This window comes from Lutra lutra, chromosome 7, assembly GCF_902655055.1.
Source record: "Lutra lutra chromosome 7, mLutLut1.2, whole genome shotgun sequence".
Lineage (NCBI taxonomy): Eukaryota > Metazoa > Chordata > Mammalia > Carnivora > Mustelidae > Lutra > Lutra lutra.
This window is the reverse complement of record NC_062284.1, coordinates 135,680,081-135,694,946: the sequence shown is the minus strand read 5'-3', so window position 1 is coordinate 135,694,946 and position 14,866 is coordinate 135,680,081. Positions and strand designations below refer to the sequence as shown.

Here is a 14,866-nt window from a genome sequence, read left to right as displayed (position 1 = left end):
ATGAGAAGTGTTGTTAAAAGAGCAATTAGGTTTTTCCCCAGATTTCACATTCAGAAAAAAATGGTTTTTATGTTATGCTAAAATAAGGGAAGATAGTATCATTCTTGTGTAACTCACTGTTTCCCCGGCAATGTTGAATTTCTGTTGTTTCGTGCTTGCTCTCTTGCCATTCTCTTTGTGAGAAGTTGCATGTCTTTGTTGGATGGCTGGAGCGTAGAGTGCTGTGTTTTGTGTGTAGCTAACCAAGTACTTTTAGGTAGACACCATGCCTTTGTTTTGGACAAATTTTGGTATTGAAGTGAAGTTCTCATAACATTAAAATCACAGTTTTCAAGTGAACAAGTCAGTGGCATTTAGTGCATTCACAGTGTTCTACAGCTGTGAGAATAGGCAGTCGGTTAGGTCCTAAGAGGATGCCTCAAAGTCAGGCAAGAGGAAGCCAGGGCCAGCTTCTGGGAAGGCCAGAGGCCTGTCCTGACGGTATTCCAAAGTGAGGAAGCCACAGAAGCCAGTTCAAACCAGATGACCCAAGATGGCTCATAAAATAGGCCAGCTAGAGGATCAAATTAGACTTATACCCTATAGCTTTATTTTCACTCTCGTGTTGAATCAGAAGGTTTGGACCTTTGTTAGGTAATGTCTTTGTTAATGGAGCAAGTGCTTTTCTAAAATTGACTGGAGGGGCACCTGGGTGGCTCAGTTGGTTAAGCATCTGCCTTTGGCTCGGGTCATGATTCTAGGGTCCTGAAATCAAGCCCCACATCAGGCTCCTTGCTCAATAGGGAGGCCGCTTCCCCTCTCCCGCTCCCCCGCTTGTGCACCCTCTCTCTCTTTGTCAAATAAATCTTTAAAAATAAATAAAAAAATAAAATTGACTGGAAATAAAATTGTACTTGTGTGACAGATTAAGGCAGTGAATGTTGATGTTTGTTATTCATTTGTGATGTTTTTCATCCAGTCTCTCTCTCAAAATGTCCTATCCTTGCTTTATGGTTTGTTTCTGCTTCTCCACGAGAGCCCAGGACCTTAATTCCATCTCTCTATAGAGTCTTACCTAATGTTCAGTTGTAAGCCAACTGGACTCATCCAAAAGTCAGCACCCCTCCCCTCACCACTGCACCTACTACTGCCATGACTTTAACTTTTTTTTAAGTTGTCGGTACCTGGAGATTTTACCTTTGTTTTTTAACTTTTTTTTTTTTTTTTTTTTTTAAACAGATGTGTATGGGGAAGCTGTTGTATCTAGCATTTTTGTCTGTGTGAATTGGAAAAGGGTCCTTCTTAGGATGTGCTCATTTTACTGTATTGGTCAGAAATTCTCCAAATCAGAAACTGATCCAAATTCTCACTCTCCCAACTTTCAATCTCTGGTACTGAGTAGATTCAAATAAAAGTTTGGACAAATTTTTTGCCATTCAAACTCTATTTGCCAAATAAAACTCAAAGTGATTTGGGAACCCAGTACGTCTTACTGTCTGAATTTGTGGTGGATTTGGACAGCAGTGGGTATCTCTAAGTCTTCAATCAGCCATAGTGATTTTTTTTTTTGAGGCAAATTTGATCATGTCCCTTTCATGCTTAAAACTCTTTCCATTGCACTTAAATAGAATTCAGACTCTTTAACACGTTCTCCCACACTGTGATCTGGTCTTTGCCAGTTTCTGCAGCTCCATTTCATACCTTCATCCTCACTTGCCTTCCTTTAGGGTCTTAACTGTGCAAAATTCTTTACTGAGGACTTCCGACTGCCTTTCCCTTTGCCTAGAAAGTACCAGCCATCTCCCTTCCTCCCACCAGTCTTCCATCTGGCTAATTCCTTAATTATCTTTAAGCATTAGTCTAAATATCAATTTCTCAGAGAAGCCTTCTCTAACCACCTGTCCCACATGATTATCTCTCAGATTGACATTTTTACCTCTTTAGCACTTAGCATAAGTATAATTTCATAATTTCATATTTATTTGTGTTTGTTTAAAGTTTATTTCTTCTTGAGCCCAGAGGTTGGCAAACTTTTTCTTAAAGAGCCAGATGGTAAATAGCTTAGGCTTTTGGAGGCATGCACGTTTTCTGTTGCATATTTTTCTTTGATTTTTGTTGTTTTTGTTGTTGTTAACAATACTTTAAAAATATAAGAACCATTCTTAGCTTGGATTTGGCCCAAGGCTATGTTTTGCAAACCTATGCTGTAGATTATAAGCTCCTCAAGGGCGGGAATCCTTTCTGCTTCATTCATTAACACTGTGTATCTAGTTGCTGCTTCATTAGTTAGCATATAATACATAATTAGTTTATTTTGTAGAATGATTAAATGATGTAAGTATATAGCTGTTTCTCCTTTCTCTACATTCCAGAATTCTTGTGAGATATGATTATATTCTTGGTCAGATCCTAAAATTGTTGGTTATTTACTTCCCTTCAGAGTTATTCCCTGTCCCGTCTACCTCTTGCCTCTCAAAATATTACTCGCGAGTGTCAGTATGTTGCCAGATAGATATTTGGATCTCCTGATGCATTTTAATATATTTTCTGGGGTATTCTCCACTAAGCCAATTTAATTCATTCATTTTATTGCATCTTGTAGTGGTTGCTAAGTGCTATATGATATTTAGCTAAACAAATTTCTTCATCAGTTTCCTGTATGTCTTGGTTTTAAATCCCTTTATTTTCAGTTAGTTTCCATTTTTATATTACTGATACCCTCATATTCTTTTCTATGTAAATTTTATGTCAGATTTAATTATCAATCATTTTTGTCTATCAAAAATTTAGTGTATCTTCTACAGTGCTAACTTTCTGTTTGTAAATGTTACTTCAACCATGTACAGTTTTCCAGGTCAAACTTTATAGGTCAAAAATGTATTATGCTGATTGGATTCATCTCCGTTTTTACTCAAATTACTTTTAATATATCTAGTTTTCATAACTGCTAGTTTTAGTTTTACTGATAATAGTCACTATGAAGTGACTGAAAGACATAACTAATCCAGGAAACAGTTGGTAAATAGTTCTTACACATTCTAGAATCCCTTTCCAAGTCTCAGAGTTCTTTTTTCAGTTGCCAGTATTAACTCCTATGCTTATCATTGACTTAATTTCCTAAGCACAGTTTATTACTAGGACATGTTGTGGTAGAAAATATTCTTGGGATTTGTATGGTAGAGTAAAAACATCCCACTTTAATTAGTTACTCTGTTCACTCTTTCTGCTGCTCTGAACAGGGATCTCATTCTGTCTTCTGCGAAAATGTCAATCTCCAAGTTCCCTCTTGCCACGTATCTTTTCTATGTACTCTTAAAGTCATCTGCACAAAAACAGCTCTCATTATGTCATCTCCTTTACTTAAAAACCTTTGACTGACCTTCCAGAAAGATGACAAAATGAATAAAATGAAGTAATAACACAGAAAATCTCAGGAACACACCCAGCTTCAGGCCACAGTTTTAAAACCCCAGCCTTGGGATGTTTCTTCTAGAAACCAAATAATTTGTTTGCTCTCTCTAGCCTATTGCAGCGCATGGATAAAGAAGGAAAATTTCTCCGGGCTTTTTACAAAGCCACTGTAATACTGATGTCAAAATCTGGCTAAACTGGCAAAAAAAAAAAAAGTGTAGTTTAACACAGGAGAGCCTGGATGCAAATATCCTCAGAACCCGAATTAACATATATTAGCAGCAGCCCTTTTTTTTTTTTTTAATACCTACCTCTCAGTAGTTCAGCCATTTTCATTTCATTTTTTATTTTTGAAATTAATATTAGCAAATTGATAGAACTCATCTTTTAATAGATTGTAGGAGAAAAACAAAATATGATCCTCTCAGAAGATACCAGCAGACATTTGATTGAATTTCATTTCCATTATTGGTTTGAAAAATACTTTATAAAATTGCACATATCTTTATTCTGGGGGAAAAAAAAAAGTTTGTGTATATAGATCTGTAGTCCCACTCATGTGTAACGATCAACTGCAGCGGGCATTCCTGTTGACGTGAGGTTTAAGCCAGTGTTTTTCTTTCCGCCACTGGGAGACATTGTTCCGGATGCGCTCGGCAATGTAATCAAGCAACAAGTGAAGCGAGAGAGTTGGAGAGAGTTAAACAGCACAGCTCATAGCCCGGCCCAGCCTGCCTCTTCGGCCTCTATCTTTTATAGCATCACCACCGGTCGCGGCTAGTTTTCATGGCATCTTTTTCTCTCAAAGCCGTGTTTTTCAGGGGCGCATGGGTGGCTCGGTCAGTTAAGCCTCTGCCTTCGGCTCAGGTCATGATCCCAGGGTCTTGGGATCAAGTCCTACATTGGGCTCCCTGCTGAGTGGGGAGCCTGCTTCTCTCTCTGTCTGCCCTATCCCCCACGAGTATTTTCCCCCTCTCAAATAAATAAATAAAATCTTTAAAATAAAAAAAAAAAAAACAGTATTTTTCAAACATGGATGGTGTATATATTCTCTTTAAAGGAAAAAAAAATTGTGAGGTCCACATAAGTTATTATAATATAACCGAAATAATGTGCTTTTATAAAATTAAGTGTAATCCCCTTGTAGTCCTTACAGGATTTAAGGAATTTGCTGTTTAAGTGGAAGCAAGGCCACAGAACAAAATAAAAGTTAACATTAATGTGACGGATGATATTTTACTGGCACTAGATTGCTGTGGGTGTAATTCTGTATTTATTCTGATTTTGTATTTTTACTTCAGTAACAGTAATGCAGGGAATGTCTAATATCTTATATAAAAGAATGTAATTTCAAAGGATTGTTTCCTAGTGTTGAATAATCAGAGTTCATGGCTAATTGAAACTTTATCAGCAGGTAAGCTTCAAATGCCAATCATGTAATCTTATTCAATTACTGTTGGAATTGGCAACAGAAAAAGTAATTATGAATTTAAGATAAAATTATCATGAACCATTACAGTTCATATATCCATATATATGGGGGCACCTGGGTGGCTCAGGTCACGATCCCAGGGTCCTGGGTTTGACCCCTGGGTTTGACCTCAGCAGGGAGCCTGCTTCTTCTTTCCCACTCCCTCTGCTTGTGTTCCTCTCTCACTGTGTCTCTCTCTGTCAAATAAATACATAAAATCTTTAAAAAAAAAAAAACAAATACGTGTATATAATATTTCTTCTTGCCACATGGACATGGTACTGGTAAATGGCGCTCCCATTCTTTTGGGTTCTGCATGTCTGTCTCTGTTGTGTGCCCTGCAGTGATTCATTTCTAAATCCATTCTTCCCTTACTGAATTAACTCAAACTGTCATGTGATGTCCATTTACTCATTGGCCTTCATGTGATATGACTGCAATTGAAAACCCAAGTTTGAAAAGTTTGGGATCAGTGAGTGAAAATAAAGAAGGTAACTGCGCAGGTTTTCAGAAGCTGGAATGTGCTAATGCATGTTGTGATTCTGTGGGAGGTGAATATATAATATGCCTGGTGTCAAGCTTCCTGCCGTTGGTTAGTGAACATTCCAAGGTAGATCGCTCCCATACTTTCAGTTACTATAAAAGGTGTGTTGTTTTTTTTCCCTAAATTTCTGGTTTCTTTGAAGCATTCATGTTCTACTGCATGTGTTTTTTTTCTCCATTGTATGCAGTTGTCTTTCTCTCACTCTCTTTCTCTCTCTCTCTAAGGTACTTACTGTCAACAACGGGAAGTGGAGGCCATTACTGAAGGCGTTGAAGAAGATGAAGGATTTTGCTGTTGTGAACCTGGACATATTCCTCATGTGCTTTCATTTAATGCTGCGTTTAGCCAGCGCTGGCTAGCTTGGGAAGTGATCGTCACTAAGTATATTCTGGAAGGTTATAGTATCACTGACAACAGTGCTGCCTCTATGCTCCAAGTCTTTGACCTTCGGAAAGTACTCACCACTTACTATGTCAAGGTAAGGCTGTATGCCCAGTTAGAGCTTTTGATCTTCTTGGAAAAAACTTTTTTTGAAATACTTGTGCTTTGCTTCTAAGTAGTGATTTAAATTCTTTAGTATTGGGACGCCTGGGTGGCTTAGTCAGTTAAGTGTCCAACTCTTGATCTCAGCTCAGGTCTTGATCTCAGGGTTGTGAGTTCTGGCCCTACTTTGGGCTCTATGCCCAGCTAGAGTCTATTGTAAAAAAAAAAAAAATTCTCTAGTATCCATTAAGTCAGTAAAGTATACCTACTATGGTATTGCTGTTTCCTTCTTTAGTGGAACTCATTCCATTTGTTCATGAATAATAGCTACCATATGTACCTCATATGTTTTAGGCACTGGGCTAAGGAATATGCATACAGTTCCTTCTGTGTTTTACAAATAAACAAGAATCCGAAGTTACCTGCCCAGAGTCCTCTAATTAGCAGGTGGAGTTAAGGATTTTAAATCTAGGCTTGTCCAGCTGCTGAGCCCTTGCCGCTAACCATTTCTTGCGCTGCTTTCAATAACCTGAAAAAAAGTATTGCAAGATTTGGGAGGTCCCCAAAACCACCCTCGCTTGCAACACCAGCTACAATTTTGGTATCCCCACAGACTAGTCTCTGGTTCGGTAATTTGCCAGAAGGACTCAAAAAACTCAGCAAAACCATTACACTCATGGTTAGGGTTTATTACAGTGGAAGGGTACCCATTAAAATCAGCCGAGGAAAGAGGTGTGTAGGGCAGGGGCCAGAGACACGAAGGTATGAGTTTCCACTTGTCTTCTGTCAGTGCAGTTATGCAGATAATGCCTGTTTCTCCCAGCTGTTGTCAACCAAAAAAGCTCACCTGAGCCTGGGTGTGTACTTTTATTGGAGTGTAGTCACTTAGATGTGGTTGACTACCCTATGACCAGCCTTAGTTCCCAGCTCCTCCAGCTGTCATGGCTGTAAGCTCATGGGTGAACAAAGACATTCCAGAGGAGTAGAAGTTTCCTTCCAGGACCCAAGGGCAAAGACCAAACCGCTCTTTGGGCAAGGTTAGTTCGTTACTATACAGGTGTTCTGTTTTTGCTAAAGATTTTACAAGATTATAGCAAAACTATGATATGGCAGCTTGCAGGCAAAGCAGTATTTTGAAGAGGGAAATGTATGCTGAATTTTAGTGACCCATATCTGTATTTTCCGTATTTGTGTTACTACCTCTGTGTACCACCTTACTTGTGCTGACTGGGGTGGATGTTAGTCTTAAAATTAATGGTTGGTTAAACCCAACCTCAGGAAGCTAAATAGATCGAGTTTGCACTATTTATGTGCTATGCGTCTCTGTGTGTACATGGCTTTTTCTATATCTGGTTCTAAATAGGTATATTTCTGTTGCTTTACTATTATATTTCTATAACTTGATCTAGCTTCACCAGATGATTTAGTAACTTTCTGTGAGAAATGCATCACAGTAGGGCGCCTGGGTGGCTCAGTGGGTTAAGCCGCTGCCTTCGGCTCAGGTCATGATCTCAGGGTCCTGGGATCCAGTCCCGCATCGGGCTCTCTGCTCAGCAGGGAGCCTGCTTCCCTTCCCCTCTCTCTGCCTGCCTCTCTGTCTACTTGTGATCTCTCTCTCTCTGTCAAATAAATAAATAAATAAAATCTTAAAAAAAAAAAAAAAAAAAAAAAGAAATGCATCACAGTAAAGTTTTTCTACCTCTCTTAAAATGTCCTCAATTCAAAAGCTCTAAAATCAATAGAAAAAAATTGTTTTGAATTTGTCTTGATGAATTTATGGTTGTGACTTTTAAAGTATTAAATTAACTATTCATCCAGAAAGGCCTGAGGTATATTTTTTACAGCATTCCTAAAATGTATTCTTAGAGTATTGAGCTAAAATAAAATATTTTTTAGTTATACAATCAGTATAAACCATTGGAATTTATTTAATGAAGAATTGGAGTTAATTCAAACTGTAACTTAACCTGGGTTTGTTGTTGTTGTTGTTGTTGTTTTAATCTTTCCCCATTAGGGTATCATTTATTATGTTACAACTTCTTCTAAACTGGAGGAGTGGCTAGCCAATGAGACAATGCAGGAAGGACTACGTCTGTGTGCAGATCGAAATTATGTTGATGTGGACCCAACATTTAACCCAAACATCGATGAAGACTATGACCATCGACTGGCTGGCATATCCAGAGAGAGTTTTTGTGTAATTTACCTCAACTGGATAGAGTACTGCTCTTCCCGAAGAGCAAAGGTAGAGCTCATGTACTTCATTTGTAACTATTTGAGTCCATTTTTTCGGAGATGGGAAGAATACCCCCATTTGTTATTAGGAGGTCAGTTTTTCCAGACCTTCTTCTGTCTGACCATCTGGGTAAGAAAACCTTCAGTTGTTTAAAAAAAAGTTGAGAGGTTGAGGGGAAGCAGTATTCCACAGATACGAATTTGATTTTCTTCACTCTGATAATCGTCACTAGTAGGCTAACACAGCTGTCGCTAATAACCTGTTTGCCAGGTTATGTCCCAAAACAACTAATTAATAGAAAGAATATTGTATTTTCAGGAGAGGACATTATCAGGAATGATGTATGCCAGTAAGTACTTTGAGATGTTTTGCTAAGATCCTAATACTTTATAAAAGTCAGGATTTTTTAAAAAGAGTGTCCCAGTATTATAAAGCATTAGATTTTATTTAAAGGTTTCAGAGGAACACCTCATATACACTCATACTTCATTTTACACTGATTTGTTAAGTTTTGTCTCATTAGAACTATTTAAAGACCTAGAACTTATATATTATTTGAATTCTTCATCCTCTAATTTATTAGGTATTCCGATTTGTTAAATACCTTTATGTCTTTCTGATAATGAGTGTTCTTTGTTTTTTTCAAGCCACTGGATGTAGACAAAGATTCATCCCTAGTGACTCTTTGTTACGGACTTTGTGTTCTGGGACGGAGAGCTCTGGGGACTGCATCCCACCATATGTCCAGGTAAGGAAGGCATTTCTGTTTTCAGGAAGAGAGTAGGAGAAGCTGTAGAACATAAATCTGAATTAGCCTTTCATGGAAGCATTCTATGCTAATTGATTGCAGAAGTCTCTTCTGATACTGTTTTTTTATAGATCTTTTGCTGACATAATTGAGTTCTCCCTAGTGGTTAATGGCTGGCTTTTAAAATTCACACATGCGTGGATGACTACTGATAATGAGAGTTTCCTGGATTTAAGACATTTTTAAAAATAATCGCCCATAAAGTTTGATTGGTCTTCTCCCATTTTACATCTGTTTTTCTAATGAGTTACCTCTTCTTGTTTTTCCATATTTCCTTGTAATTTTTTTTGATCCAGAGCATTTATGCTCTTAATATAGTTAACATAGTACATTAGATTTTGGGGGCGTATAAATATAAGCTGAATTTCTTGACATAAGCGTCTGAATGAATTAGAACTAAGCAATATTACATATTTTAAATTTCTTTTGTGATTACTACATGTTTTCCATTAGACCCTCTGTAAGCTTTTGTGGCTTATACATTCTTTGTCTGTTGTTTATTTTCACGGACTTACTCTTATAGTGGTTCGTAAACAAGGATCCCAGGTCAAAGGGCCCCTGTCCCTTGTGAGTCTGACTCAGGGGTTCTGATATTAGTATAGTCATTGGAGTCTGTATTTGCAAAACAATCCCAGATGATTCTGATGCACAACCACATGTAAGAATCAGTGTAATGGAAGTTCTTTGTCAAAATACGTAAACCTTTATCTCCAATCCTAACAGTAATTTAGAGTCATTCCTCTATGGATTGCATGCCCTATTTAAGGGAGATTTCCGTATTTCTTCAATTCGAGATGAATGGATCTTCGCTGACATGGAATTGCTAAGGAAAGTAGTCGTCCCGGGAATCCGCATGTCCATTAAACTTCATCAGGTAAGAAGAGGAGAATTATAATGCATTACTGGTGTTTAATGGAACTTCTTCATTTGACTTCCAAATTATGTTTCTTAAGAACCTTTTGAGAAATACTGTAATTTGAAACACGGGAAAACATGATTTATGACAAGATACTAGATCTTAGAAGCCTGAATCTGTGTTTCTAAGGGTAAATTTGAATATTAATATTGGAGAGTAACTGATCTGGACATGAACTTGAGGAAAACTGTCAGCAGTGACAAACTAGGAATAAAGCTCTCAGGCCCTTATTTTTACCTCACATTTAACATAATTGTGATTCAAGCCTCTTCTGTAGGCAAATGTTAGCTAACTCCCAATGCATTGTGGTATCATCTCAGGAGGGTTATAAGTGCTGCTGTTTCATGTAGCATCTTGTATAGAATAATAGATGATTAGGACAGATTTAGCCTTACTTAAATAATCCTAGTAGGGTAATAAAATGCAGACCCAAAATACATATCCAAAGCCCTGGATTATTTCAAAATTATATTAGGAAATTAAGTACCAGTATGAGCTACTCTAGTCCTTCCACTTAATAGTAGTCATCAGATCTGATGACAGAGACCACATGATAAACCTCATTAAAATGCATCAGCTGGGCACCTGGGTGGCTCAGTGGGTTAAGCCTCTGCCTTCGACTCAGGTCATAATCTCAGGGTCCTGGGATCGAGTCCCACATCAGGCTCTCTGCTCTGCAGGGAGCCTGCTTCCTCCTCTCTCTCTCTCTGCCTGCCTCTTTGCCTACTTGTGATCTCTCTCTGTCAAATAAATAAATAAAATCTTTAAATAAAATAAAATAAAATGTATCGGCTGTACTCAGATCTGTTTGAATCTTTTTTTCCCCCCAAATAAAGGGTGAATTACTCCTCAAGTGACTTTACTATGATCTAAACTGCTAGAATAAAGTCAATGTCCTGTATTATTTAGGAGATTACGAGAAGGGATATATTATCTGAAAGTCTCTGTGGAAAATGGAATACTATTTTGAGGATCATTGAGAAAATACACATTTGGGAAGAATTAGAGTTGTCTGTCTTCAGACGAGCTTTACAGTTTTGAGCCAAGTCAATGTGTTTAAATGAAAAAGATAATGACTTTAGATTAAAATGTTTTTAAAACTTCAGAATTTCTCAAAAGGCACTGATTAATAGTATCTGTATGTAAGAAATACTCTTTTATACAGCATGGTTATTTAACAGCTCCAGAGTGACATCTTCAGTCAGTTCTAAACATTATGACAGGTATTTTCTCTCCATCTCTCAGAAGAGAAACTGAGACACAGGGAATTTTCGGATACTTTAGGTCTTTGCCCGTCTCTCCTTAGAGGTGCTCTTACCTATTGCTTGCTGTCAGGTCCATTTCCTTACATGTTCTTTTGGCTGTGGCATTATTGTCTGTGACAGGGTCTCTCTACCTTACATTTGGCCTAACACATGGCTTACTTTCATTAGCCATGACTGACAACAACAGTGACAAAACATGGGGGTGAGGAGTTGGAATCAGGAACCTGGGAGCCACAGAGGATTGGTGGCGGGGGGAAGATAGAGAACACAAATGCAGCCTGGAAAAATCCCATAATTTTGATACACCTTTGAGGAGGGAGAGATCGACCTCTGCAGTAGCCAGAAACAACCACTTACTGAGCATCATTTTGAGACACATGTTGGGCTGCCCATGAGGAACTCTTAGGCCAAGAAAAGATAGATCTGTAAATCAGTACTGGGAATCTCCAAAGTTCCTACTCATATATTTACTCATATATTTCATGTGTTACATACTCTTGAAAACCCAACCCACAAAAGTGAACCATAGGCGGTGTATATATTAAAAGAAAGATTATTCATACACATTCCTTATAACCCAGCTGTTCCCTCCTGGATAATTACTTAAGAGAATGTGCCTAGCAGTTTCAGTTGTAATAGACCCATACTGCAAACAACTCACATTCCATCAACAGATGAACATACTAATTGTGGTATATCTACATGATAGAATATTACTTAGCAGTAAAAAGAAATGAGCTACTTACTGTTAGGTACCACATGAATGAATCTCAAACATTATGCACGGCGGGAGAAACCAGACATAAAAAGAGTACATACTGTATGATTTTATTTATATAAGATCTAAAACAAGCCAAACTAGTCTACAGCCACAGAAAGCAGATTAGTGATTCCTTAGGATGTGGAGATTGAATGCCAAAAGACAGGAAGGAATGTTTTGGGATGATGGAAAAGTTTTAGATCTAGATTGTGGCGGTGATTACGTGGGTATGTGTATTTGTCAAAGTGCATCTAACTGCACACGTAAAAATGGTGGAATTTATTGTATATAAAGAAAAGGTTTTGTTCCCAGAAAGCTAGAAATACAAAATTTCTCTTAACTCTTGCCTCTCAGACAGTCCTTGATAATGTGTGTTTAGCATACTTTGTAGGTGTTTTTAATTTTTGTTTTTTCCTTTATCATTTTTAAAAAATTTTTTAATTCTCCAATTGACTATATTATGTTTTTACTTTATAAATAAAAATGGTCATAATCTGTGTGATATTTAATAATTGTACAGTGTTGTACAGCATATTGGTGCTTGCATATACATAATACCAGAGAAAATTATTTTCATCTCAGTTTGGTAGGTGAAGACTCAACTCAGAGAAATTAAGCAAATTGCCTTTTTCACATGTTCTCCTATTCTTATCCTCTATTTAATCATTTTGTAAAACATAAAACACTTTACATCCTTATTTGTTTTACCTTTTTCGTTAGTCTCTTTGATGATTACATGGTTGTTAGAACTAAAATAAACTAATCAAAGTCCATTTTGGCTTATAAGTGATACATGACAAATATCTTACAATGTGTGGTTGAGGACAGGAATCATTTTTTACTGATCTTTATATCTTCATTGCTTAGCACGAGGGTCGGTTGCCAGTGAATGTAAAATGAATGAGTTTTGTTTTTCAAAACTATATACTGTGCATTGGCTTTTAATTTTTCAAGTATATTTTTAAAATGACTTTGAGGGGCGCCTGGGTGGCTCAGTGGTTAAAGCCTCTGCCTTCGGCTCAGGTCATGATCTCAGGGTCCTGGGATCGAGTCCCGCGTCGGGCTCTCTGCTCAGTGGGGAGCCTGCCTCCTCCTCCTGTCTCTCTCTTCCTGCCTCTCTGCCTACTTGTGATCTGTCTGTCAAATAAAAATAAATAAATAAAATAAAATGACTTTGAAAACTTTTCCCCAAACTGGGAACATTTTTTCTCTGTATTTGAAAAATAATGAAAAACATTAAAAAGTGAGCGTCCCCCAAGAATAAGTATACCCATCACCCTGTACCATTGTATGGCCCTTCCAGGAAGCAGTCACTGCCAATATTTGATGCATATCTTTTTTGATTTTCCTGAGTTCATAGACATTTCCATCTATATATATAAATATTTTCCTTTGTGCTACATAAAGTGATCTGTAACATGTGCTTTTTCCCCCCATATTTAATATAACTTAGATACTTTCTACATTTTTAATGGCTCTGTAGTATTCCAGAATATAATTCTTAACTGCAGTTTATTCAACCATTTCCCTATTCGTGGACATTCTACTTGTTTCAAATACTTCGCCTCTAAAACAATACTCACCCAACCATCTTAAGCCCAGTGAAAAGAAATAATTGAGCAAGATTCATCGTACTCCATTTTGGCATGCCTAATAATTTCCAACTTTGTCCATTTTATTAAGACTGTAACTATTGCCTATGTCTGCACTTTTATTTTTTATTCAAAAAATTGTAGGAAGACTACTATACAAAGGTAGAATTCCTTCCCTAAAGGAACTGTTTGCTAAAGGAGAGCCCGTCATACGATATCTAGCTCTCTGCTGAAGGCGAGCTCAGTATTTCAAAGGAAGGTCAGGAGGGCTGGTGTACGATGTACAGAGGTGTCATAAACGCTAGCTAGAAGCAGAGTCAGAGCCCAGGATTCCTGTGCCAGAGACTGAAAGGGTGTCCTCAGGTGAATTTGTAAGGAAGGGTGGGGAGCAGGAAAGAGGAGGGAAGGATCTAAGCAAAACTGAGCTGAATTCTAGCTTCTACGGATTTAGAGGGAGTTCTGGAGTGTCAGTGTCACCAAGAGTTATATGATGTTATATGATGTACCTTCGCCCCCCCCCCCCCCCCCCCCCACACACAACCAAGTGGGGGAATAAACCTCCCCTGGCATTTCCTGCCTAGGCAGCCCCATCAGTTGAAGGCAGTTCTAAGAGAAGGGAGTAACAGAGGGAAGTGCACCAGCCCAATAGCAGAAATCTGGACAAGGTACGAGGGAGATGCTCCACAATCTGGCTAAAAGCTAGTTTTCTAGTTTTGTTTTGTTTTCAGTATTTTCTAACTAGACCCTAAGTTCCTTGAGAACAGTGCTTGTATCTGTCTCACTCACTGGTCCTTCCCCAGTGTCTAGCACAGGGCTGCCTGGCAACGTCATAGAAACTCAATTCCCCAGAGAGACTTTAGGCTGTAATCACCTTTGTGCTCTTCACTGACCTGTGTTTCTCCTGTAGGATGTCTTGCCTGGAGCTCTCTCCCTTTCCGGCTCAATGCCCATCTCCGTCCACGGAAATTGTCTTCATTCTTGCAGATTCAGTTCAAAACCCCCTGCACTGTGTAACTTTCCCTAATCACATCAACTGGGTTTACAGGTTTTTCAGTTAATGTTTGTAATCACACACTTTTTAAAATCAGAATGCTAAATTCTCTTTAAACATGGGTTTAAGTCCTGGCTTAATCATTTACTAACTTCCTAAACCTAGGAAGCAGCGAAGACTCTTTGAGCTTCAGATTTGATATTTGCAAAGCCGGTATTAGTACTTAATCTGCTTGGCAAGGTTGTTAAGAGTTGCTGGGGTTGGGGGGGGGGAGCGTGTTGCTAGAACTTTTTACATTCTGAAGCATTATTCACATACACAAGTGAATACTTTTTCTGTTCTCATACAGGCCAGCCCCCAGATGTGGAGGTGCATTATTGGGGAGCTTGCCTTCTTGTACTCACCCATCT

The 14,866-nt window shown here is 38.2% G+C and overlaps 1 protein-coding gene across 7 annotated transcripts in view; it reads left to right on the top strand.

The window, feature by feature from the left end:
* Nucleotides 1-14,866, top strand: part of PCNX1 (pecanex 1) — a 160,490-nt gene that overhangs the window by 131,911 nt on the left and 13,713 nt on the right. For all 7 annotated transcript variants that reach the window (XM_047735620.1, XM_047735619.1, XM_047735618.1 and 4 more), the window contains 4 exons: nt 5,630-5,883; nt 7,903-8,133; nt 8,772-8,872; nt 9,656-9,806. In XM_047735620.1, coding sequence (XP_047591576.1) covers nt 5,630-5,883; nt 7,903-8,133; nt 8,772-8,872; nt 9,656-9,806 — 737 coding nt within the window. The remainder of the gene's footprint in view (nt 1-5,629; nt 5,884-7,902; nt 8,134-8,771; nt 8,873-9,655; nt 9,807-14,866) is intronic.